We start from the raw sequence: 26,169 nt of genomic DNA, 5'->3' as shown, positions 1-26,169 counted from the left end.
GACGCCGCCGTTGCTAGAGGCGGCAGTAGTGGTGGTCCAAGGGGTGAGACCAAGTAACCGAATCCAACGCACCCTTGCCTCGCGCCCACCGCCACCCCCAGCGGGGAAAAAAACGGAGCGCACGGATCTCCCCTTCCTACTTCCCTTCGCTCTCTCGCTCCTCGACCGCCCCCAACTGCTCTTCCTGGAACAGTTCTGCTATCGTCTTCCTCTCTCGCTCTCTCTTCCTCCCTAGCCATTCTGGACCGCTCTATCTTGTTTGCTCACCGGCGGGTTCCTTCCGCCTCTGAAAAATATTTTGACGCGGGTGGGTAGCGCGCTGGCGATGATGGCGATGGTGCAACGTGGCTACGAATCGAACGGTACAAAAGGTGGAGACCTCCCGGCGCGACTCTTGATTACTATTTTAATTCCGTCGACGTGCCGCGGAGAAATGTGCCCGACGCTAATTAATTCTCTCCCGCGGGTCCGCGAAATTTGCAACCGCCTCGAGAGAGCCCCGCGATTACCGCGTACGCCGCGCGGAAACTTGCTGACCGTGGATATTAAACTTCAACATCGGGCCGTCGTCTTCGATGCCCGCGAGCCGTATCGCGCCTCGATCAAAGAGCTCTTAATTGAAAGAAACGCAGGAAGCAATTTCGCTAGTCAATAAAGCCATGGAAGAGAGCGAGGGTAGTACGCTGCCGGCGTCCTTCCCATCCCTTTTTAAATCCCAATCTTTCGCAAAATCCAATACCAACGTGAATGCGAAATAGGGATGCCAATTACGACGCTTTGATATCTCAGCATATTTTGAATTACGTTAATAGAGTGTTACAATTTCGCTGGAAATTAGAAGGGCCGATTCTAAGGGAAAGATCGAGAGAAAAAATCAGTTATCGCTGACTGCCTCCGTTATATGTAGTTTCTCGCACACACATAAATTGTAACGTTATCTCCTATTTATAATTGCGTGTTGAATTTTTCAAGATAAATCTATTTTATTTTGCTTTGTTTCTAATCTAATCGTATAATTAGCTTAAACTCGGACTGGCTAATCGATTTATAATCGATGAGACATAAACAGAGAGAGTGCAATAAATAATCATTAAATCTATATCTATAACTCTTACGAATTGATAAAATTACATTTTCTTTATTTAAAATTTTTTAAAGAAATTAATTGCGTATTTAATAAATAAGCGCATTACGAATACGTTTTCAAAGAAAGGATGAATATATTTATCTAACACTAAGCGGTATCTCTTAATCGATTATCGACGCGATGGATATATTCTGTTATATGTATACATCTATTTATTCTGATTGACAACGAGATTATCAAGAAATATATCGAGATTGCGATTACGTTATCTTGAAACCGGCGGCCCGCCGCACCGCGCTTGGTCGGGTGAGCAAGGGGTAAAAGACGAGGAAAAGGGCGGACTGGATCGGTGTGGGACTGAGGGGCGAGTATGAGGGGGATGACGGCGAGTCGGGGCGAGGTCGATGAGAATCGAGAGTTCGTTTGTTCACCGCGCAACGGAAATGCACGCTGGACACGGAACGACGGAAGGGAGAGTGTGTATGCGAGGCGCTCTCCGGATCCGCGTAATGGGAAAATCGATTAGGGGCCGAGCAAGTAGTAAGGTGGCCGACCAAGGTGTCGCAGATACGTAGCGCGAGCTGCGCCTGGTTTCTTCAGTCAGATTTACGCATTTGGAAGCTGAGCCGAGGTATCAGTCGAATAGATGATTATCTCGAATTTTTTCTTTCTAATCACTCAGCCACTTTTTTAAAAATACTTTCAGATCGATCGAAAAATTCACCCGTACGTGAGTGCAGCAATAATTTTGAAAAAAAATAGACGGGAATTTTTTTTATAAATCTGATGTATGTGCACATAAACGGCCTGTGATACGTCCCCATTTCGCAAGGACGTGTCACACGTGTCATCGGAATCTCATATTCGAGACACCGTCGTATATTTCTCGTTGGCATTCGCGCGAATCCTAGAAATAATATTTACATATTCACATAGTAGCGCGTGTGCATACGTGTGCGGCACGGGCGTTTGTGGATTTTACTCTAGCGAGTTGCGCGAGATTACCCGCGCGTTGCATTTCTTATCGGTGACTCTCGATGACTCGGTGCAATTTCTTAGGAGAAGAACAGTACTTCGCGATAACAGCTGAACCATGACTTTATTTACGCGCCCGTAGAATCGATTCGCAAAAGAGAAAAGTTTAAGACTCGTAATCGTGGGAATAGAGAGAAAAATGCAACATTATATATTACATATTATAACGTTCTTGATATCATTATGTTTTAGTATATATAGGTTTCACTGATCGACGAAACTGAATATTTAGCTTTATAAGCTGTTTTATTTCTATTTATTTTTGTTTTATATTTATTTATTTTTTAAACCACATATATATGTTACAATAATATAGATGAAATTATATATAGATTGTCATGCATTTAATTTATATATAATATAAGTGTATACTTTATGTATTATATATATTCTTTTACAAAGTCAGATTACAAAATTCTACCCTATCTCACATATTTCTCTACTTCTTTTTCTATTAAAATGTTTAGAGGAGAAAGATGTAAAATTGTGGATATAACACATGTAAGTACAGTACAAAATCAATATATCCTGTAGCTCAATTATTTTGCGGAAATTTGATCTTTCGTCATCTCAAAGGATCTCGTTTAGTTAGTTTGCCGAGTGTATGAGTATTATCGAGTAGTTAGGTGGAAGTTCTCCGGTGTTCTTTGCAACCAGCATTCCACAATGACTCACGTCGTTACTTAGTGACATTCTACGCTAAATCGATTCGCGAAACAGCACGAACGCTATAGAACAGGTTTCCATATACCGGGGACTCTCGATAATTAAACGGCTGCGTTTAATTTCCACCTACTCGAGCTTTAAGTAAACCGTACATATATATTTTAGCAATGTTTTAAAATGAAATACCAATATATAATGGATTCAAATAAGATTTGTAATTGTGGGTGAATATTATTTTAATTATACTATATATTTATATTTTACCTATCCATTTTAATTTCATTTATTTTAATTATTAACTGTATTCTTTCAACGTATCTGACGAAACGTATATTTAATTAACATAAAATGCCCGAACTTAGGATCAAAGTTTGCACAAACGTAATTCTGCAAACGACGAACGCAAATTCGTCTTTCAAATTGAAAATATATATTTGATGTGTGGTCGCGGCGAGAATACATATATTTGTGAGTCAACTCCGAAAAGGGGCTTGATCGATCAACGTTAGACTCCGTTTTCGGGGTGATCGATATAACCGTTAGCAATACTAAGGCGCGCATACCACGACGGATGCGCATACATTGTGCACCCGCGACGTTCTTTTCTCGCTACCTCGAAAGGCATTATCGACAAACAGCTTGCATCGCGATGACGTCGATCGCACCTCGAACACGTGTGCACGTGCATAGCGACGAGGAGTGCAATGTGCATAAAGATATCGAACGTTTGTCGTTACGTTCTGGGCATGATCGATGCGCTTCTCGAATTCGAATATTCACAGTGAGACACTCGATATTACGTAAAGCGCTTTTTGCGGGGGAAGGGGGATTGCAGAGTGTCGATAGGGAGTATCTTCGACGAGTACTTTCGACAAGTCATAGGAGTTCGCGAAAGTTTAATAACGATGCAACATGTATGCAGATTTGTTCACGTGATCTATTCGCGAATTTAGGAACGTCTAATTTTGGCTTAGGATCTTACTGCCTTGGCCGTAAGTATAAAGCACCTCCACAAATTGACGTAAATGTTCTAACGAAAAATAAGTTAAAAAAATATTATAGTTTGAAAAATAATGTTTATTTTTATAACCATTTTAATATTTTGTTAGTTAATCTTTTGGCTTTTATTACCACCTTTTCCAAGAAATTCAATAAGTCGAGAGTGCTTTACACTGACTGAGGCTGTATAAAGGTAATTCTTAACTCGTTAATCGATTAAATATCGAATTTCTGCGTAATCTCTACTTCTCGTAATTTTTGATAGGGTTGCGACATAAATCTTTATATATTTGGAATACAGTGATCAATTCTGCATAACTAGTCTTTGTCGAGCATCGTCGGCATAAAATTTGATATAACGAACGGAGGCAGAGATGCGAGTTTGCTCGACAAATTATACGAGATGCTTCCAAGCGTATTTGCTTTCTACTTCTTCGCTCAGATGATTAAGGCTCGATCATCATCGTCTTCAGTTGAAGGATCTATAGATATAGAAGGATCGAAATGTAGCATACTCAAGAATATTGAGGATCGCATGTAACGGAACGAAACGTACTTTTGAGAATTGTTTTTCAATTCCCGACGCTATCAAATTATTTACATTGTTTATTTTAAACTAGCTGATTGACAAAATATTATATCTGTATTTTTATATCTAGAAAGGGATATGTGACTGTATGTACACATGTCGAGAGTGTTATCCTTTTTTTCTCTGCCAAATATCTGTCAAATATCATCTCATGGGGAAACTGTGATTACTTAAAAAAAAGTTACATATTAATCTTCTACTCCTTTAGAACGATCAGCCTCATCATACGATATACAAGTCATCAAAATCTCCCTTCAAATTACACAACCTATCGTAGAAAAGGGTAATGATACCTAATTCCGAGGCTAAAATAATTCCGGTCGTTCCGGCGCCCGCTGGAAGAGTTCAATGACGTCGTCGAGAACTCGAGTACACACATTCGTGTATACGCCGTGGTTGAAGCGTAACGCGCGCGCGGAGAGGACGGCGACGTTCTACCGTTGGGGATGTGGGGGCCTGACACCGGCGCAATTGACGAAAGTTGCGGTCGCGTATGTTCGCGCGGTCGTAAGTAATGGTACCCGACTAATTGCCAAGGTAGCGGTGCCTCTTCCCTTCATCAGGCGACAAGTGCCCGGAGGTTCAATGACGTCGCTCGCTCCGGGGCGGGGAGCGAGCTCGAGAGCACCCGGTATGCATGCACATCGCGGCGAATGCGGGGAAGCGTGTATGTGTGTATGTGTGTGTATGTATGTGTGTTACGAGCCTCGAAAGCCCGACGCGTTTCATCGATATCGTTCGCATAGGCTTACCTAGGACGGGCATCGAATCGATCTTACGCCGTCAGCGGTATCGCCAAGTTAACCCGGACTGCGAGCCACGAAGAGACGCGGGCACACGCGAGCGGAATATCAATCGCGGGGATCAAATGCTTTTAAGGAACACCGTCGGCCGCGACTTCTTCTTCTTCGATCGCCGCCGCGTACATCCAACAGATCGTCGATCTGTTGCATCTCGCGGCGCGTCAGTGAAAATCGATGGCACAGACGTGCATAGTATTCTCTTAGCATTTTTTTTTATCCTAAACGCACATACGATCGATATGAATGTCTTATCACTTTTAGTCGCAAGACACGAAGGGATATAGTCATACTTTTTATTAAAGAAAAAATTAGATATTATTAAATTGTACAAAATTAATAACAAAAGTATAAAAAATTAAATACAGAATTTCGAAGGATTTTGAAAAAATCGATGAATTGTCTTTTTACTTTTATATCAATATATTACGCTATGTAATGTCTACATCTAGCTTTTTTGTATATTTTTAGTGTCTTACAAATAATTTGAAGAATATATACATTGTAATTATTTCGGCTAAGAATAAGGAAAGAACATCCATGTCATTTTCATGAATTTCATGGTACGAAAATTTTATGCCGAAAAAAAGAACGGGGGAGGGAGGCTGAATTGCTTAGTATGACGCAATTGTATTGCAAAATTCGTCGTGAAATTATGCGAACTTCTCGTGAACGCGATCGAATCAAAGTCAGGTACGAACAGTTCGTGAATTTACGGCAACAGGCGCGAGGAAGGGTTCGGGCACACGACCTAATATAAAATATGCAATATCCTCCTTCCGGACAGCCGTGCGCGCCGGCGAAGTCGGTGGAGCAATGTATATACCGGCGGACGCCTCTTTCTGCGATCCGGTATAAGTAAATTGCACCTGTGCGAAAGAAAGATCAGAGACGTTCGGCACACGTTCGTATCTCGTCACGTGACCGCCGCGCCGCGCCGGGGGCAAGCGCGTCCTCGTACTTGTTTCTCATTATTGTGCGCGGCGTAGAGTATAATTTCGCTTTGGGTCAACTGACCGTTGGAAACGCGGGTAAACCGACCCAAGGGAATAAATGCTCTCCTCCACACGGCGGTATATATCTCTCGTTTTATCGTTAATCTTTCGAAATGGGATGCATCTTCCCTTTTACTCTTAATTGACGAGGGCAGGTACAACAGCGAGCAATCTTAACAATTTTCTTTCTCTACATTATCTTGATAATCAACTTTTAAATACTCGGCTACAAATTGTATATCCATTTACGCATATACATACCTATACGTTTGGCTTTCATGAATGTCCCATTTTTCTAAACATTAATTAAAATTAATTTATATTTAGATCTTTCTTATGGAAATGGTCAAATATGAGTCGATAAATATTTTATGAGACATTTTCGGTGAACGATATCGCGATCGCGAAGGAGAATTCTTTCATCGAACGCCCGCGAAACAGCGTCAGTTTTAATGAAATCAACGGGGGTGTCGGAACAGAAGGAAAGAAATAACCAGCTAATTAGGTGATGTTTGGTCTTCGAGAGCCGAGACAAACTTAAGCGTGCGCTAGGGCGGATGTCTCGACAACGAAGGCGATGGAGTGGCGGAGTTTCGCGATGAACTCAAGAGAGAATCGGCAAGGTGGAACGGGGGAAGGAGGTGAAGGTGGCCGGCAAGCGATGGAGGGTGGGTTAAGAGGGGCGATGGCGCAAGGATGGAGACCGCCGAGACGGAAGGAGGTGAGAGTGCGAGAGCAGGAGGTGGGCCGAGAGAGAGAGAGAGAGAGAGAAAGAGAGGAGGACAGGGCGAGTGGAAAGGACGAGGTGTCCGAGGGGGCGGATGAAAGGACGCTTACCAGCTACTACCTATTGATCGCCAATTCTTTTTCTCTTGTTGCATATTAGGCGCACTCTTCCTTCTTTCTCCTTCTCTGTCTATCTCTTTCTCTCGTTCCCGCACGCTTTCTCTCTCTCCCTCTTTTTCCCTTCGCCTGGCTCGCTATCCCCCGTCGCGTCTCGCAGCCAACCTGCCCCCTCGCGGACGTAGAACGCGCGAATCCGCCCCTATAGCCACCCTTCCGCGTCCTCCCCTTCCTCATCCCCCTTCTCCTCCTCCTCCTCCTCCTGCACCTCCTCCACGTCCTCTGTGCTCGTGTCGCCTCACCACGCGAGAGAGTGCAAGCCACCCCTACCACCCACCTACTACCTACACCGCCGACTCTGACGCTCTTCTTACCGGCAATGTTTCATTTCGAGCAGCAGCAGTACCCTTCCTGTTTCGGGATGGGGCCGGCGGCCGCCCACTCCGCTTTTTGCACGCAGGTGCGACGGAATCGCGGTGTGGGAGGACCTCGCCGCGGCGACGCGACGTAGTCGTAGATAGGATAGACACGTCGAAGGTATCGATGCGCAACTAAATAGGACGTAAGAAGTCCAATTTCTTGAATTCTTTTGAGAGTGCGATCATATGACTCCCTTCTCCGAGGGTATCATCTTAGGAAGGGTCGAGGCGAAAAGGGGATTATTTTCTTTAAGACGCGAGTTGCCTCGTGTATCCGCAAATGTTCTGACCGAGCACCGGTCTTGTTTCTGTTTCAGATAGCAACCGCCGATCTGCGAGCGTCTTCGTGTGCGGGGACGACGAGGAAGAGGACGACGCGCGGATCCGATCGCCGTAGGAGAATTCGGCGGAAGAAAAGGGAGAGGACCGAGCCGTGCCGAGAGGTGCGGGCACACAGCGGGCCGGAAGAAGGAGGGAGGGAGGGAGGGCGGTAGGGTGGCAGGAGGGATAGAGAGATAAAAAGAAAGGGAGAGAAGGAGAGGGTGAGTCAGGACGCGCCGCCGGCGACAGACTGCACTCTCGTGGCGCTCAGGGCGCAAGCGTGCACGTGTGTTGTGCGTTTCTGTGCCCTAACCCTGTCCCGCTACCTGGGAGGAGTAGCGTGGTCGTCATCCCTCCGCGGCTACATCCCCACCGTGCCGCCGTTGCCGCCGTTGCCGCCACCGCCACCGCCACCGCCAACGACACCGACGCCGACGCCGCCGTCGGCTTGCCATCCCTCCGACGCGCGTGGAGGAGCGCCGCGTCGCGCCACGGCCGACGAAACGACGGCGACGACGACGACGACAACGACGACGACGAGGACACGGACGACGACGACGACGACAGGGCCCCCACTGCCGTTACCACTACAACCGCTGCTACCATCACACCGGCGGTCCACGACGACGATAACTTTCCTCGCTTCTGCTAACGTGCTACATCACGCGTGACGTCGTACCCGGCAGCGCGCACGTGTAGTACACGCGCGCTTCCCTTTTTCCTCACGCACGTCTCACGCTCACGGCGCGCGCCTGAAAGACCGAGAAACGTTGGCGGAAGAGGAGCGGATAGAAGGAGAGAGGGGTTCAAGCGAGGGAGGGAAACGACAAGAGGTGGAAGGAGGAAATCGGAAAGAGACACGGAAGGGAAACTAGAGTCGTGGGGGTGGAAGGGGTAGGAGGGTGAGCAAGAAAGAAGAAGAGGAGGAGGTACGGGAGGACGACGACGCGAGGGCGACAACGGCGACGACGACGACGAGGAGGACGGAGGAGCGCCGGCGGTGGAGGGGGTGGACATCCACGCGGGAACACGAGGCAGGCGCACCCGGCCGGCACGCGCACACACATCCTAAGATGTGATTTCAAAAATGGCGGATTGCCCCTATGCCCGCTGCATACAGGAACGCAGACATATCCGACGGGAGCTGCTGCGATGGACAAAGAATATGGTCTTCGTAGTCGGTGAGTAAAGAGCCGGAGTCGTTCCTACCGGCGACAAATCGCGTTTGTACTTACGTAAGTCTGATATATATACATTCTATATCGGCGTCTGTGCGTGTGCGTGCGATGCGTGAGAAAGATATCCTCGCACAGAGATACACGCACCAGGATGCACGGCGACCGACTGCTCGCGCGCGCGTTGATCTCGCGTACAAGAGAGGCGTGTCAACAGCATGCTTGCTGCGTGGGTGCGCGCATACATGTATGTGCGCCATGGCAAGAGTATTCCTTATGTATATATATTTGCCGAAGCGTGTACGTGTGCCCGTGTGCACGTACGTACATACGTTCGCCTACGTTCCGCGTGGCGTGTTTCTGTATGTGTCCGGGTATATAGTGTAGAAATGGTTTCTCTATCAGTGTGCGAACGTGAGGAACGAGCGAGAGGGACCAAGAGAGGAAGAGAGATGCGGCGAGAAAGAGAGAATAGGGAGGGAAAGAGAGAGAGAGAGAAAGTGTATGTGTGCGAGAGAGAGAGAGAGAGAGAGAGAGAGAGAGAGAGAGAGGGATAGAGAAAACACGCTGGTGGTTGAGACCTGTTGCGAACCGAAACGCCGAATCCTGGCTGACTATGTGCCAGGCGTGACTCCTACTCGCGCCTGCACGTTCAACAGGGTGGTACCACGCTGCCGGAAAATCCGATAATATTCTGTGAGTAGTTTTCCGTGCGGTTTCAAGTTTTCGTGCGAGTGCCTGGTGAGAAACCGTCTCCCGCTTGATGATCTATTTACAGAAGAGATAATTGCGGTTTCTTTCACTGAAAATCTCCAATGTGCAATGACGCTCGTGCAATTAATTAACTCTCATTTCAAAATAAAAATTTTTTTTCACATTTCATAAGTCGGGTCATCACCAACATAGGTTTTACATTATTAAGTTGTAACTATATATAGTACGTAATACAATTTAATATTCAGGTAGCTAGTATAGCTTTCTATCGTTCTTCATGGATAAATTTTTGCGAATATGTAATCATTCCTTTTTCTGAGAATCGATAATCGGTCTATATAAAGATTTTAAACCACACTTTCCGACGGCAATCAATATGACTGTCTGATTCATTAATATCAACGACAAACTTAGCAATAGCGTAGCAAGAGACCAGATGATAATGTTTAGTGTCAAAGACCGTGCAATTAATGTTTCTATAAGAGAAAAACACATATAAATAGCATTCGAGAGAGTTAGATGATCGGTTCATTTCGAAATTCGAAATTGGTAGAGAGGAGATTGGCGCCGGCGTCCCCGTTATCGGTACGAGTAGCTGCGAGAAGAATTAGGCGCCGCGCGTGCAATTTCCCGTACAGGGAAGGGTGGCGAAATCAGGCTCGCGAGACAGGCTCTACGACCTCCTCCTCAGCCCACCCTTCCACGTCGGCGACGTTTCACCCCCTCGTTCGGCGTCGCCGAGGGGGTAGCAGGCGGGCATCGTCAGACGCGCAGAGAATACTGCACAAGCTGCGTGCCTTGACCACAGACAACCGAGCGATCCCGGCCGCCGCCCGAAACCTTCTTTTCTTCTTCTTACGACCATCCGTCCTCCTTTCCCACCTGCCCCCCTTTTCCACCCTCTTCCCTCCGTCGCCGTCACCGTCCCTCCCCTCCACCTACCCTCTTCCACCCCGACTTCCCCTTCTTCGCCTTTCGGTTAGTCCGTCAAGGGGCGAGCTCCGGTACTCGCGGAAGGCACGTTTCCGCACGCGTCGGTGTTGCGTGCACTCGCCGTTACGCTTCTTCCTCCACTTTTGTGACCTCTCCCGCCTCGCGCCCTCCTTCGTCTCCCTGCCGCCCTCTCCCCCTCTGTCCGCTGTGCGCCCTCCGTTCTCTCCCTTCCTCCTTCTCCGCCGCCGCCGTCGTCGTCGTCGTCGTCGTCGTCCGCCGCCACCTCTCGTTCGCGTCGCTCCTCATTTCGGAACGCAGCTGCCGCTGGTGGTCGAGAAATTTTCGCGAATCCTTCCTCGAGACACCCTCCCTTCCGCTCTCGCCATCCTCCCCCCCCTTTGACCCGCCATCTACCCCTACCTTCTTTCTCTCTCGTATCTCATCGTCTTCCGCAGCGAAGAGGTCCTAAAAAGGGAGGCCGACAGTGGAAGTTCGACGGAAAGCGCAGGAGGCGAGCGGGCGGGTGAGGGAGCAGGGGCGACACGAGTTGCATGTGTGCGCGCCGCGTTCCTCTGGCCTCTCCTCTCGAGACTTCCACTGGATCTTGGAGGGATCGACCAGTGCGCGTTCGGAAAAGGGTGACGGAGGGTGGAAACGGCTTTCAAAATCTCGGTGGTGTTCCGAGTGTTACGCGCGAGTGCACGCATCGTCGTATCAACGGCGACCGCTGTGACAGCGGAAGGTGAGACGAAAGTGCTCGGCGGAGGAAGATGACGAGTGAACGATCGTTGAAGTAGACAAGCGGCGCCGATAGGCACGGCAAAAGGTGTCGGTTCAGTGAGTGAGTTCTATAGGCGGTGGCTTCACAGAGAGAGAGAGAGAGGGGGGGGGGGTTGTCGTCCTTTTACGCAGACAGCTTCCGAAGTTAGCGGAAACTGTTGCTCCGCTCGAAGAGAAGGTAGAACTCCTCGTCGCCCTTCGGAGGAGTTAGTTACACCTGTTACGCGCGCGTCGCTCACCGCGGCCGCGGTGATCGGTGATTCGGTGCCGCTGGAGTTTTCGATAGCGCGAGTGCTGCGAGAGCGAAGCGCGGCGAGAGAGAGAAAGAGAGAGAGAGACGCGCGCGGTAATCGTCACGCACCGCCGTAATCCCCGTCGTCGGCTCGCACGCACGTAATCGCACGATACCCATCGCCGCGCGGCTGCCGGCGAGAGGACATGGAATTGGACGTAATGAAGCCTCGTCCCCCGCATCGTCCCGCGTTTCGTGGCACCGAGGAGCCGAGGGCCGACGGGGCGTCGCGATCTCGCGAGAGCACCGCGCGCGGCCGCGAGTGTCGGCAGTAACGATGTCTGGATTGCGATATTGCGCCGTCACGACGTGGACGTCATACGACTGCACAACAGAGACGGATTCGGCGGACGTGAAAACGCGGAAGTGGATCGACGTAGTGTAGGTAAAGGGATCCCCGTTGTGGAACGCAGTTGCGAGGCAACGGCGTGACGCGCGTGCACGTGCGCGATTAGACGCGCCCGGAGGCCGCTGCTTAGAGGAACGATCGTCGCACTTCTAGTACGATCTTGAATCTCTTCTGGTGGACAGGAGTCGAAATTAATCACTCTTTCTGCTTAGAGAGAATGTCATAGCTCCGTTTTGTTCGATTAGATTTTATTAAATTACCCTAACGTCTTTACGAGACTGAAGAAAGAGTAAATAGCGAGAAATAATTGACAGAGAATGCGACTAGAAAGAGAATTTCGTGTATATCAGTGATTATTGCAAAGTGAGAAGCTATCAGAGTACGTGCAGGAAGTAAACGAGTATAAAGAATTCTATCGAGTAACGCCAGGATCAAACGTTTTACTTTCGAGTCGTCAAAATGATCGTGTTAATTTCTTTGATATTAAGAAAAGTGAGAAGCCCATCTATCTCTAACACACTTGCCTTTCATTCATGCAAAGCATGGATTATGCGAGCATGCGCTCCACTGTTATTATACATATATCCGGTAATATTTCATTGTCTAGTGGAAGATTTATAGGGGATATATAGCTTTATGAAAGATGTAATATTAATAGTTCTTATGAGGGCTGAATGTGTATAAAGGCTGCTAAAACGTGCGAGATCGAGACTCGAGTCGGTCGAGTAGATTAGGCCGTGCGGGAACGTCACTTCCGATTAGCCAGATTGCTTCCCATATATCGTGCCGGGCAAGCGTTACAAACGAAAGCCGAACGTAAACTCGGAGAGCAATATATCTCGGCGCGCACGTATCATCCCTTTTCCCATTGTTCAGCCGCATCCGTTCCCTTTTCCGAAAAGGCTCGGCACGAGCAGGGCAAGGCAACGGCAAGGCAAGGCAAGGCAAGGCGCGAGCGAGGGGGCGGCGGATGGGCGCAGTTACTGCTGATCGTTAAAAGGCGCATAAAAAAGGGAGAGGAGAAGGCGCTGGGCGGATGGGGGTGGGTGGCGGGAGGTCAGAGGAAGCGGCGCGAGAAGTAACAATAAAAATTCGTCGGCGTTCGTGTTTCGTCGCCGTGGTAGGAGCGGAGGGACGTAAGGAGGGTGAAGTGAGGAGTACGACGGGGGGGGGGGGTTAAACCGAGGCGGGAGAGAAAGCGGGAGAGAGAAAGAGAGCGCGAGAGAAAGAGGGAAAGGGAGACGGGTGAGGAAGAGAAGGGCGGTTGGGTGGTCGGTGGAGCAGGGTGCGTAATGAAACGATATTGAGTAGCCGTGGTAGGGAGGGTCGCTGCGAGAGGGTGGGGGTCGTCTTCAGCCCTCTCCGTCGATTGACCTCGCTTCGACGAGACGAGGGTGGGAGCGAGTCAGGGGCGGAAGTTGGTAGGGCACTACCAACGGTGGGGACCAAGCGCCGAGAGCTGCTTGAGGGGGTCGTAGGAGGAAGGAGGGGTCCGTTTTAAATTGACGAAAATGACACATCTTCTCTCCGTCCATTTCCCTCTCGCCTCTCGCTTACCCCGTTACCTCGCTTTTTTTCTCTCTATTTTGGCAACCGATGCGACGGCGACGGAGAACCTCGAGGAACTTCAAAGCGACATTAGCACTCGAAGGGGGAGCGGATAGAAATAAATTGCAATACGCAGTAAAACGAATTGGTGTGTGCGTAATCCGGAAAGTCTTACGATGCTATCGATAGAAAAAAAAAACGAATAGAGGTCGCCGTAAAGTTTAATTAAACTTTTAGTGTTGTACGCTTCCGTCACGTAAAATTCTAAGTTAATTATTAAATGATATATGTATTTTTCCGAAATTAAATTGAACGATATATGTTGTGATAGGTCATTATTGCAGTGCTTTTGAACAAAATATTATACAATAATGTAATTTAGTGTTGATATAATTTAGTAAAAATAACAAATTAATATCTCTTTACTAGTCCTTGTGTTGAAAATAAAAAAAAATAATATTATATCAATGTTGCCCAACGTTTCTACTGTATGATCCGTTTATTTTGTAATTAATCTAAAATTTTCTTTCTGCAAAAAATTTTTGCAAACTTTGTAATAATACATCTATCACATTGCATATCTATTTAAAATCATTGTTTTGTAGTTTTGTTTTAACGACTCTCTTCAAATAAATCTCATATATTAATCTTGACGGACTCGTCGTCGCGGCAATTAAATCGTTCCGCTTTGGAACTTCGCGCTTGCATAACCGATTGCCTAAGCGCGACGAAAGAAAAGTTTCTCAATGGTACGACTATGCATCGATGTACGAAAGGCCATTTTAAATAATAATCGGCCGGACACACGAGTGGCGCGAATGTTTCGAAACTGCGAAATAGGTCAACGTCCGATACAATCGGATAACAAGGTATTAAGTGATTACGTAGACCCTGGGGATAATTAGTGCGGCCGGCTAGCTCGTTAACGAACAACGTTAGCGTTTAGTAGTCGCGGAATGGCAAAGCTGGTGCGAATAAAGTATCGATAAACCGGCTATCCTAACGGGGAGTACGGACGAAGGATCCTGTCCCAAGGTATCCCAACTGATTAAAACCGGCATGTCGGCGGCGATAAGCCGCGCTCCGATGAATCCATGTCGTGCGTTTATTTGACATTCATGGGCACGCAACCGATCTCCCATCGTGTTAGACGACGTCTCGTAACTCCAGTTCATAAATCAGTTACTTCGTTTCCCCGTGCCTCGTTCGCCGTTCATCCGAATGCGCCGCCGAGAAGCCCGCAATACGATAAAGCAATTTACAACTACTCCTGTGTTCTTCGCCCCCTTCCTTCTCCCCCTTTTCCACCCCTTCTTCTCCACCGCGCTACGCGAGAAGTTTCTCTTGTCGTGTTGGAAGTTAGATGCTAATTTCGCGTAATTAACGCCCCTGGCTTTTAAATTATTTACGAGATAAATAATTTCGAGGGACTAAATTCGCTATCGCCGTATTATCAGCTGTAACTGCTACCGGTTGAAGATCGAGATGCTGAGAGATGAGGTGAAAATTGCAACGGTGAATGTCGATACGCGATCTGCATCGGAATTAGCACGATCAAATCAGAATCTATATTTTTCGATAGTCGCAATTCGTAATTTTTTCCTAGGTAGTATCCTTAAAGAATCGAAAAATTGTGTGGAGAATATATATTTTTAAATTATCAATTAATTTTCACACAATGATATTATAAAAGATCATTTCCTTGTTTGATTCAATTAATAATCAGATCGATTTCACTGTTCGACATTTAATGAATTCATCGTATACTGATGATAAGATCTTGTTGATCTACATATCGTCTGTACAAGAATGATCAAAGTCTAGAGAATAGTAGAAAAAGAATGGCAAGAAGTTGGATATCTAGCAAGAGATAAAACATCAATTTTTACAAAGCTAAAAGCGCACGGTACCGTAAATCCTCCTTGTGCCCTCTAACTTTTTTCCCCTTCATTTCGTTTCACACCTGTCGGATAATAATAATAGGATAAAATGATTACAGTTCTTCGGGCGTTAATTCATTTCGAATGACGAGATGCTTTCCATACCGCTCACCGCGTCACCGGGATCCGCGAGCGGGCCGTTAGAATATCATTCGCGCGCGCGGCGGTGAAGCGAAGCGGAGTTGAAAACACGGGGGGGGCTAATCCGGTGACGGATGGCGGCGGTGATCTGTTGCGTTTTAATCGTCCCTCGTGCGTACGCCGCAAAATTTCATCCCGGCGCGAGGCTTCGCTTTATCACGCCGACCGAAACGCGGATATTCAACCGCGCCGCAGAGAGCTTCGAGCTCGTCTTCTTCGCTCGTGTATGCGGCGCGTCCGTCGTACGTGCATGCGAATGGTGCATGCATGCGTATGCGCGAGCATGTGTGCGCGTGTGCGTGTACGCGCGCGCGTACGTTGAAAAAGCGACATTGTGGAGAGACCGGCACAGTCTCGCCCCGTCTCTTTCTCTCCGTCGCGTTTCACTTCGGCTCACGTGCACACGTCGGCAATAGCATCTCTCTTCGCACGATGCGCTAACTGTTGCATTCTACATGCATACGAAGCTCGCTTCTCTCTCTTTCTCCCTTCCTCCCTTTCTCTCTTTCTCCCTTTCTTTCTCGCTTGCTCGCTTTTATCTTCTCTCTTGACTTGTCCGCTCCTTTCTGCTTATCGTCTCGCCTTTCTCACATATCGTCTCTTTTGGCGCTGACCGTTCAACATTTTCGTTAGCTGTTACCCTAAGCGTCATACAGAATGTATAATATAATATACATAATGATGCCATACAAAATGATTGAATCCAATGGAACTAAAAATTTCTCCGTGCAAATATATTTGACTTTTATGGTATTTCGTCTACAAGTTATAAACTAGATTGAATAATATTTATATTATAATGTATTGTTTTAACTCGCTGTTTGTCCAATTAGAAACTGTAATTTGAAACTTAAATTTGAAACTTAAATTTGAAACTTAAATAAAAACTTAAATAATTTAATATGCATTTTCATAAATAAATGAAATACTCTTTTTACCTCAATCTCAGAGTATGTTGTTTGTTTTGAAGTACTGCATAACCATTTCACTCTGCTTCGTCATTCGCGTGAAGCAAATTCAGAGTGACGGATCTGGAAAGGTCCGAGTCTTCTTGGGCTATCTTATCGGGCGACCAATTGCGGATATTGCGATTACGACTGCGAAAGAAAATCGACGAATTACGATGGAAATGCAGCACGATCCCGCTTTCCTTCCGCCGGTGTTCGCCACACGATCCGGTCCATCACTGTCACTTCTTTGTCACTGACGAATCTGCCGTGGCCCGCGCGATAATATTTCGCGACGCGACTCTTCTCGCGGCTGTAACACTAGACGTACAGCGTAGAGCGATAAATGGGTCACCAGACAACGACTCCGCGCTGCCTCGTTTGGTGTCCGATTACCGCTTAGGCAGACGCGACTGCGACGAAAGTCTTGTTAGGCTGTGCACGGCTGGGGACGGAAAAATTGGGAATGTCTCGCCTCCTGGTACACGCACGGTGCGAAAAAGAAGTCGCTGATTAATCAAATCTACTTGCTGGTTGAACGTCTCAGTTCAGTTTCACGTTAGTATTATCATCGCGCATTTCCATGCGTCGCGACATTAACTTGAGCTAAACTGATTCGAGAATGTGCCACGATTATCGGATTGCGGATCCTGATACTGTCGTCAGTATATATGTCAGGTACGAGTCTCTCCTCGGCCGGCCTCAAAGAGGTTTGCGATCGTCCGTGAATGTCGCGCCGGAGGTATCTCCCCCTTGAAGTTTTCATACGCGCTTGTTGTTGCAAAGAATGGGAGCGGCCATTGTTGCAAAATGATTGCTAGTTGCGAGCTGTAGAATAATGAACGCTCGTAATTCCGAGAGCGGTAATGATACTAAAACTGAGATATATCCCGTAAACGTTTCGCGTAGAGTGTATTGACTCGGTCTAAATCATGATTAAAATCGTGACTATAATTCTTCTAATCAAAACTCCTTCTTTTTAAGACAGAAAGATTGAAAAGAGATTTGCCAATCAGTATAGAAGTTTAAAGAGTATCATTTACATATCTAAAATATTTGAAGGATTAGACCGTCGTTAAGATTCAAAAAAGTCCCTTAGACGCGTTTTATAACGTCTCGATTTATTTCAAGCATATTGTGTCATTATAAATTCAAGATAGTAAATGAGAAAAATTATTTGCGAGATTACCTTGCTTTCGTATTTTCGCGCTAATATATGTTGCGTGCAGGGTATCTGGGTAACTTCAGTTTGAGTTGACCTTAATGGTCAACGAGAGCCATGAAATTAATTTAATTAAGAAATATTCTTTTTAGAGTCGTATGTTGCACAGAGTGAAGGATTGAAAAAGTTTTTTTTTTTAAGATATCTCTTTACTTGATTATACTGTCGCTTCTTGAGGATCGTTGAAAAATGATTAGCTACAGGCTCATCCGATCCTGTCTGCGTTGTGTGTGCACAGACGCGTGCACACATCGTTCGCAATGTGCCGTTGAAGAAAAGGAAGCGGCCCCTCGGCCGCTAGTACATATTGGCTGCTTCATGGCCGTTAGTAAGCCAGGACTCTGAATGAGAGAGAAAGAGGGGGGGGGAAGGAGGCAGAGGGGGACAAAGAGAATGGCTGTAAAAGATTTGGGCAGCTGGTACCTCGCCCGCCGGTGTCTGAAAACCCTTCGGGTGATCATTTCGAGGGCAACGTCGAGTCTCGCCAACGGGAGCCACTCCAAAAATGTTACTGTCGTCGAGGTATTATAAACGTCGCGCGTCGCCGCCGCGACCCCGTCGGGCGGCGAAATGTCGTGACGTTCGGTGTCACGCGAATACGGGAAACGGGTCTTCTGGGCTGCGAGGGAATTCCGAGGGGGGATGTGTCACGGTTTGGGAATTACCATTTTATTTCATAGAGCACTAATTATACGGACGGCGATTGCGATCTTATGCGGGAAACGTAGGTGGCGTGCGCTCAAAACATGGCTCGTGACTGTCTGTTAATACTTTCATGCTCAAGGAGACGCGATCAGGGGATCAGACAACGGGCGGCAACAATAGGTCTCCATGGGAACTCTCGTTTCGCGCAACTTACTATTCATCGCTGCTTATTTTTATCCTGGACGCGCCGTAAGATCGAGAATTTTGATACGCGACGCTAGTTCGCGCGCGATCGTCGTCCTCGAGCATCATTTCGAGTCATTAATGAGGCACGGCAGGCAGGCAGGCAGGCAGGCAGGCAAGCAGGCAGGCAGGCAGGCAGGCAGGCATTGTGCCTTCGCGAGAGACAGGCAACGCTCTCCTGTCGGAGCCTTTCGACATCCATCGTGTACGCCGTCGTCCTTCGCTCGGCTCGGAAACCGCTAAGCGGTCCCGCCAGGTGAATGGGATTCTCGCGATCATGCAACAAAGCGACGCAGATAACTTGCATCTAGGCGTGGACGTCTGTTTTTCTCCTTTTTCCGTCAAATCGCAATCGTCATGTTTACACGGCCGACGTGAAAACGAGGTCTGAAAGTAACAGCGATCTAGTTTTCCACACGATGGTGTTATGCAAACGGGAGCAGCCATTAACGAGCACAATTTCGGCACCATTTCGGTCGGTTTCGCATCGCTTGCTGCGAGATTCATTTATTACGACAATTTTTGGACGCGCTCGTAAATTGGGGAAAGCGGGACAACGCGCATTCTCATGCGTTATTATAACTGAATATATTGTGATAATTAATTTTCTGAAATTATATTATTGTAGATAATACAGATTTCATATCGATATCAATGGGTCCTTATGATGCGTTAATAATAGATTCCATTCATCGATATTTTAATGAAGAAATTTTATGAAGAATTATTGGTCATAGGAGAAATCTTTTCATATAAATCTAATTGCTAGTATTGTCTATGTTTGAATTACGGCAAGCGCTGTCAGGATCTAATGTGAATCGGTACCGCCCCGGTACCATTATAGGCATGCATGGAGATGGCATGGTTCACAGAATGGTGAAGAAAACACATGTGGGTTTACCTGCGCGAACCTCGCGGGCCCGCGTGCCGAACCGCGCGGCGACGGGCCGCTCGTTATCGCAATTACGGCGCGATTATAGCGGTGCCGGGAGACGTTTTCAACGCGGCCGAGTGCCAAGTGAGTTTCGGACAAAGGATAGCCTTGTATCTCGTGAGAGTCGGCCGCGGCCCTACCATGGTCGGAGGGGGACCGAGAGAGTGAGAAAGAGAGAGAGGGAGAGAGAGAGAGAAGAGGGAGAGAAAAAAGAGACGGAAACTGGCCATTTCCTAAGCTTCTACTCCGGGTCTAAACTGTATTGCCATTGGTCGAAACGGGCCACCGATTAGAGAAGGCACCGCAGCGATATAGTGGCTTAGGAACCGAGGCGAGCGGAGGGCCGTCGGGCTAAAAATCGCGGCTCCGCCATTGGCCGAGCGGGGCCCCTCGAGGCCATTCGGTTTAGAATTGAGGAATGGTGCCGCTATATCCTCGCCGTTATATCCGCGGAGGACGATCGTAGAAAGTGGCACCGTTCTCGAATCTTCGCCGTTTTGATCTGCGTGCCGTGAGGGAGGCGAGAGAAGCGCCTCGAGTTTCTTCAAGCAATTTTTCGCTCCGGAGGCTCGAATATATTTATATTTTTTTTCTCCGACTCGTCGAAAATCGCAACTATATCGCGTGGATTCTAGGGGAGAAGTTAGTACGCGAACCGCGAATTATGGAATTTGATTTATCGATTCGTACCTTTCTTTGGATTATACTCGTGACGTTTAATATTGGAAGGACTATGAATTATTATCGCTCATGAATTATTCAATACAAGTGCATTATGTAATGACGGTAATAGCGATAGTAACAGCTTACCACAGTGTACTTCGATCAAGGTTCCCTAAATAATTAATCTTTCAGCATTAACGCAGCACGCAATACAAATCGATATGTATATGACAAATATTTATTAAAAAAAAAGAGAAATAAAGAGTTGGGAAACTATATGCATTTGAGTAATGTACCTAAGTAACGTACAAAATTAATTACCACCGATTTTGCACTAATTTAGTTGCATTTACTTTAATATCATTTTAATAACGATGAATATAATATTAAGAATTTGTATGCAAAATATCTCAGCTTTTTCGTGTTCGCGGATTCTTTGGTAAATTTGAAATAAGATTTCCATGTTTTTCTTCGTTTAAATAACCTGTGATGTGCGAAATTCCTTTCCTTTCGACGTATCCTACGTAAGTAAATTAATTCGCAATCGTTTCAGCGTTTCTTGACAAAACGCGCGGAAAATACCTGTTTTTACTCTTTCAATGTAGCGACGCGGCAGCCTCGAAAACAGGACGTGAAATCGTAGCCGTATTCAGCTCGTAAAACGGCCAATCTACACGTTAGAGACAGATAATGATTTTATTCGACGAACTGTTTCCCGGTACAGCGTCATTGGTTTAATCCCGGGCGTGGTCACCCGCCCTACTTCTTCGTCTTCTTAAATGGCACGAGAGATAAGATTGGTTCGGCACCTCTCCTGCCTGGAATTTCATCCGAGGGCCGCGCCTGCAGTCTAATTACTTCTGGATGGAATCGATCAAGGACTCTCGGGCTTCGCCTGCCGTGAATATATAACGAACCTGGCGAACGCGGATGAAACAATCGCGGAAAACACGCAGATCGTAGTGCGTTGTTTTCTCGCATGCCTCGTTCGCGTCAAGGAAAAGTCGTGTTGACTTCGCCTGTTAGAAAAGGCACACGCTTAGTAAATGGAGTAATGCTAATAAGATGATAATTCTAACAGAATGCCATTTTCACACGTCATTAAAAAAATAGAAATTTATTTATTTACTTATACGATACTTATACTATTTAGCCGCGTTAAATACAATTAGATAATAAGACCGGTGGTCGTAGAAAGCGCGCAAATGTGTTGGTGAGTTTAATAATAAATAACGTTTGTACAATAAACACAGTATTTTTTTTTCTAATAAGATGCGGCATATGAAAATATTCGGATTGAAAGAAAGAATAATTATTTCGCATTCTCAAGCCTTTTGAAAAAATAAAATACCCTTGAGTCTATTTAGAGCTGAGAATTTGATTTATGATGGCTACATCTCTTTCTGCTATACTACCTATATAGTAGAAAGAGATTATATTTCATTCATATACGCGGAACGACGATGCCGGGATTATCAATGCACACGCGGTACAAGTTTATGCTTCACCTCTGTTGATTGCACACTGCTCGGGTCTTAATAAAGTCAATCCGACGAAGGATATAGCATCCTCGACCGTATAGGAAAGGAACATCGGCGCTTTAGGTCGATGATTAATCTCGCGATAATCCGATCGCAGTCATTGCGCAAATCATTGCGAGATAAGCGGCTTGCGTTGCATTGTCACACGCATGATTCCGCGGAAAACGCTGAATCGCACCAACTTCCGCGTAGCGCGGTGGACTTTCGCGATTTTACGGTGGATTTGTAAGTCGGACTTGTAGAAATTATCGAGAGAAAATATAAAACGCTGATCTCATTTCTGCCGGTTATTTCGAGTCTTTCGTATTTGTGTAAATCTTTTTCTCTCTCGCGGAAAAACCAGTCGTTTGGAAAAACCGAGATACAGGCGCGAATTTTTGCGAGGAGAAGAAAAATATTTGTCGGACGTTCGGCGAGTTGTACGACCAGATTTTCATGACTCATTACGTAACCTTGAAGTTTGCACGCTCCGGCGCGACGATGACTTGGCCGATTCCTGCGGTCGCGATCGAGGCGTGCGCGATTTCAACGAAACTGAAGATTTTCTCGATACCTTCTCGTTAATGCGCAACGATGATTTTTCGTGATTCACGCGATCATTCTTGGCGCCCACTCGTGACGATTAGCGTTAAGATCTTGTTATGCGAATTGAGCATTTGCAACGGATTCGAATGGAAATAGAGAGGATATTGAAAATGGAAATATTAAACATATTGAACAATTAAAATTCGAGTTTGAAGATTATTATATATAATAGCAATAAATCATAAATATTGAATATTTTAATTGTGTTAATAATATATTTGGAAGTAATATATTTGTCTCATTTCGGTAATTTGTTCTAAATATAGAGATCGTCACAATTGATTAACTTATGACTAATGTCACCTCGTGGTATTACTTAATCATTCATCTCGTTGTGCATAGTTTGCACCTAACTGTCATCATTTATCAGCCTTTACAACGTTACGCGTAGTGTGTATCTGCATTTAAACGTTCGATTATCGCATTGTTAACGAAAAATTAATGTTCATCGCGAAGATGTGCCGTGTACATTTCCTTTTCGCCGCGCTGTTTCGTATATCCTCAGTCTTAATTAACGCATCGCTCCTTTCGTGCATCGTCAATGTGTTATCGTAAATTTGCAGTGCGATAAGAAACACGTCGATAAGCAATTAACACGTCGCTGCGAAAGCGTGCCGCGTGTCGCGAATCACTTGTTACACGAGAAATTTGGTTAATTTAAGCGGAATCTCATAATAGAAGAGACTGCATAGATTAATGATAAATCTGTTTTATGAAGTGCGATCGATTGAGATTCGGTGCGATCGCCGGGTCAAAAGGTCGGCGGAGAATTATCTTAGGACACGTGTAAATGACATTTACAATTATTGATCGCGATATTTTTGTTGTATCAATGACTGCTCTTGTGCAGGTCAGCTTCGTTCTTTTTTTCGGTATTGAAAAAAAAAGAAACATTTTCCGTAATACGTTTGCCGAAATGCGACGAATGAGCGTTATCAGATATTTCGCGACGACTTGCAATTGCGATCGGCAACAGTGTGAGTCATTGTGTGCGCGTGAACGGAAAAGCTCGTTTGCAAGTTGCACGGAGGTAGGTGAGGTGAGTGGTATTGCCTTGTGTATCGAGTCGCGTATAAGAATTACGGTGCATCTTATCGCAACTTAAAACTTTACCGCTGAGGATGCGCGGGCGAAATGCAGGACATGCATCTTCGTCGATGTCGATCAACTGGTACCCATCGAGCGGAACAGAAATTACATCGAGCAGGGCAAACTGTACTGTTGATCTATGCAAGACTGATCCTTCGGAATTTCGCAAATATTGTTCCATGCGTTTTCATAACTTTTATTGAATTGGTTTTTTCTTGATTGCGCTGATGCAATTCTTTTTAATAAGTATTTTTTTTTACTGTCAAGATGCGCATTAAAAATATATGCTGAAAATTGTTTGACCGTATCGGATTATGCAGATCTTTCCTTTTATTCACCGAGACAGACTGTTTTGATTGGTATCAGATTAAGATATATCTATTTGTATATTGCGAAGAAGTATTGAAATTTTAAACGCAGTGTTTTTAATACGTTTATATTACGTAAATAAATATCACATTATATTGTTTCTTATCATCAAGAACATTGATTTTATGATGCGCAAAAAATGGACTGACAGTCATAGAAAATTTATGACAATGGTAAATGTCGTGAACAGAAGTGTTAAAAAATTTGCCTTAGCTTTTGCAGAAAAAGAAATAATTATTTTTTTGAGCGATTAATTCTAACGCAATTCAACGGAAGGTAATCCACAAAGGAATTAGATCAACTTACTCGTATAATCGATTTCATTGTAAATCCAATTAAAAGTGAATCCCTTGTCGTAGTTGCAAATTATTTTGTCCGTGCGGGAGATTAAAACGCAAGCCGCCGCGGCCGTAATTTTTTTCGGAAATCACGATAAGGGTGTGAGCTCCACTTAAAACTGCGGCGTTAAACTCGTCCCTGACCGTAATATCAGTCGTGCATTTTTCTGACAGGCATGCGCAAACGCATATACATACGCACACACATCTTGCGGCGTGGCCGACGTGGATCCAGTTCGTGTTTCCGCAAAGCGCATTATACCTGTATTTGATAAGCTGCGTGGAAGTAGAGCGTTTAAATAATGGCCGCACACGTCGGCGATGGGATAGCACGATGGGCGTCGCCATTCGTTCGAAACGTTCGACAAACAATAATAATTTATTCAGATGTTTTTCATGCGCGCTTCCAAGCGACTGCGTTAATTCGAACAGGTTTTCTCGGTTTATTTTCTTCTGTACACTCGCGTGCAAAGACGGCGAACTTAAAGAGGGACAAATGCAACGAGCATTTCCATCTTTTGCATGTTTAGGCCTCAAATATTATTTTTGAAGTTTAAAATTTTTTTTAAATTAAAACTTCTTTCTTACATTTTTTTGTCACTTAATCTTTTATACGCGATCCATTTTCTTTTTTATATTTTCTAAATTTAGTTATTTCGAACGATTCAATAATTAAAAAGCTTATGACTGGGAAAAAGACGTTATTGCACAATTAGCTATTCTCGATCTATGATATTTGTCTGGGAAATAAAATAAAATACATTACGAAGCTTATATAACTGCTATTATTGCCATGGAAGATTTTTTAATCTTACATGTCTGTAAAATTGATAAGAGTTTAGAGATGTAATTACCAGCTGAAATAGGTTTGGGAAATGACGCCGCCAGTTGAGAATTAACATTTCGTTCGTTTCAACACGTATGCACGTTGGTATAATTGCGAGCTATCCAAAGTGATCAATGACGTTTTCGTTCTTCACGAGGTAATTCGCGCTTATTCATGAACTCAGGCGAAACCGGCGATATATCTCTTCCCGCGATCACTATACTCTACAGTAATCCCCGAAATTTGTATGCGTTTCACACGGCAGACCGTCCATCCCTTCGCGCTGAAAATCAACTTTGTTATACTTGTTCCAACCTTTCTATCAACTTCGCCGGAGAACCGGTTAACATGCTAATGCCGTTACATATTAATTACTGTTAATGCCGGTGAGTACTCGGTATCTTAAAAGCAAACTGGTAACCAATTGATAATAAATTTAACAAGTGACAAGGCTGCGGGCGTACTCACGAGCTGACAATTGAAATCACGATTGCGCGAGTGCACAAGTCCAGTTTCGAGAACATCGGCAGAATTCGAATTAACTTTTTAGACTTACTATAAAATTTCGATCGAAATTGAACCTTGTATTTAACGTTCGATCACGCTATTGTATACAGTTGATATCTTTAATGTAATTATTATTCCTATTTTGGATTTCAAATACAACTGAACTTGCGTTTCTCTGAAAGTCGTTTTCTTGTCAAATGAAAATTTGGAATGAGAATAGTCTGGAAATGGAAGCTCGAAATTTGCGTCGGGGTTGGCACATTAAATTTTATTTTACAAGACAATTATAACGATTTCCACATACCTCATAATATGCATTTGTATAGTTTGTTATCAATTTCTTCTGTTGCACATTGGTCGCTAATATAGGTGTAAATCAATAACACAGTAATTATCGAGCGAAACGCATAATTAACGACTGAACTAATTAACGACTAAAACGCATAAGACTCATTACGCTCGCGAAATTCCAAACGGCGATATATGCGATCGAACAACTTCGATTCCCGACGAATCGGCGTATCCGCCGAAGTTTCCTCGGGAGATACACGACGACAGATTATTTCGGACTGTGCAGAGCGCTTCTGCGCGCTTCGAAGAAAATAACACGATTAAACTTACTCCGATACGCGCC

At 45.4% G+C, this 26,169-nt stretch overlaps 1 protein-coding gene and 1 long non-coding RNA gene across 2 annotated transcripts in view; both read left to right on the top strand.

Annotated features, from left to right (window-relative positions):
- Nucleotides 1–7,850, top strand: part of LOC105458917 — a 42,631-nt gene extending 34,781 nt beyond the window's left edge. The window contains exon 2 of the long non-coding RNA XR_975596.1: nucleotides 7,751–7,850. This is a non-coding gene — a long non-coding RNA (uncharacterized LOC105458917). The remainder of the gene's footprint in view (nucleotides 1–7,750) is intronic.
- A 991-nt stretch (nucleotides 7,851–8,841) lies between these two features.
- The window catches only part of LOC105458915 (mushroom body large-type Kenyon cell-specific protein 1), a 43,232-nt gene continuing 25,904 nt past the window's right edge, over nucleotides 8,842–26,169 (top strand). The window contains exon 1 of the mRNA XM_011704532.1: nucleotides 8,842–8,935. Within this exon, the coding sequence (XP_011702834.1) occupies nucleotides 8,842–8,935 (94 nt within the window). The remainder of the gene's footprint in view (nucleotides 8,936–26,169) is intronic.

This window comes from Wasmannia auropunctata, unplaced genomic scaffold, assembly GCF_000956235.1.
Source record: "Wasmannia auropunctata unplaced genomic scaffold, wasmannia.A_1.0 LD334250.1, whole genome shotgun sequence".
Lineage (NCBI taxonomy): Eukaryota > Metazoa > Arthropoda > Insecta > Hymenoptera > Formicidae > Wasmannia > Wasmannia auropunctata.
Note: the sequence above shows the minus strand (reverse complement) of the source record. Positions and strands in the feature narration are given on the sequence as shown.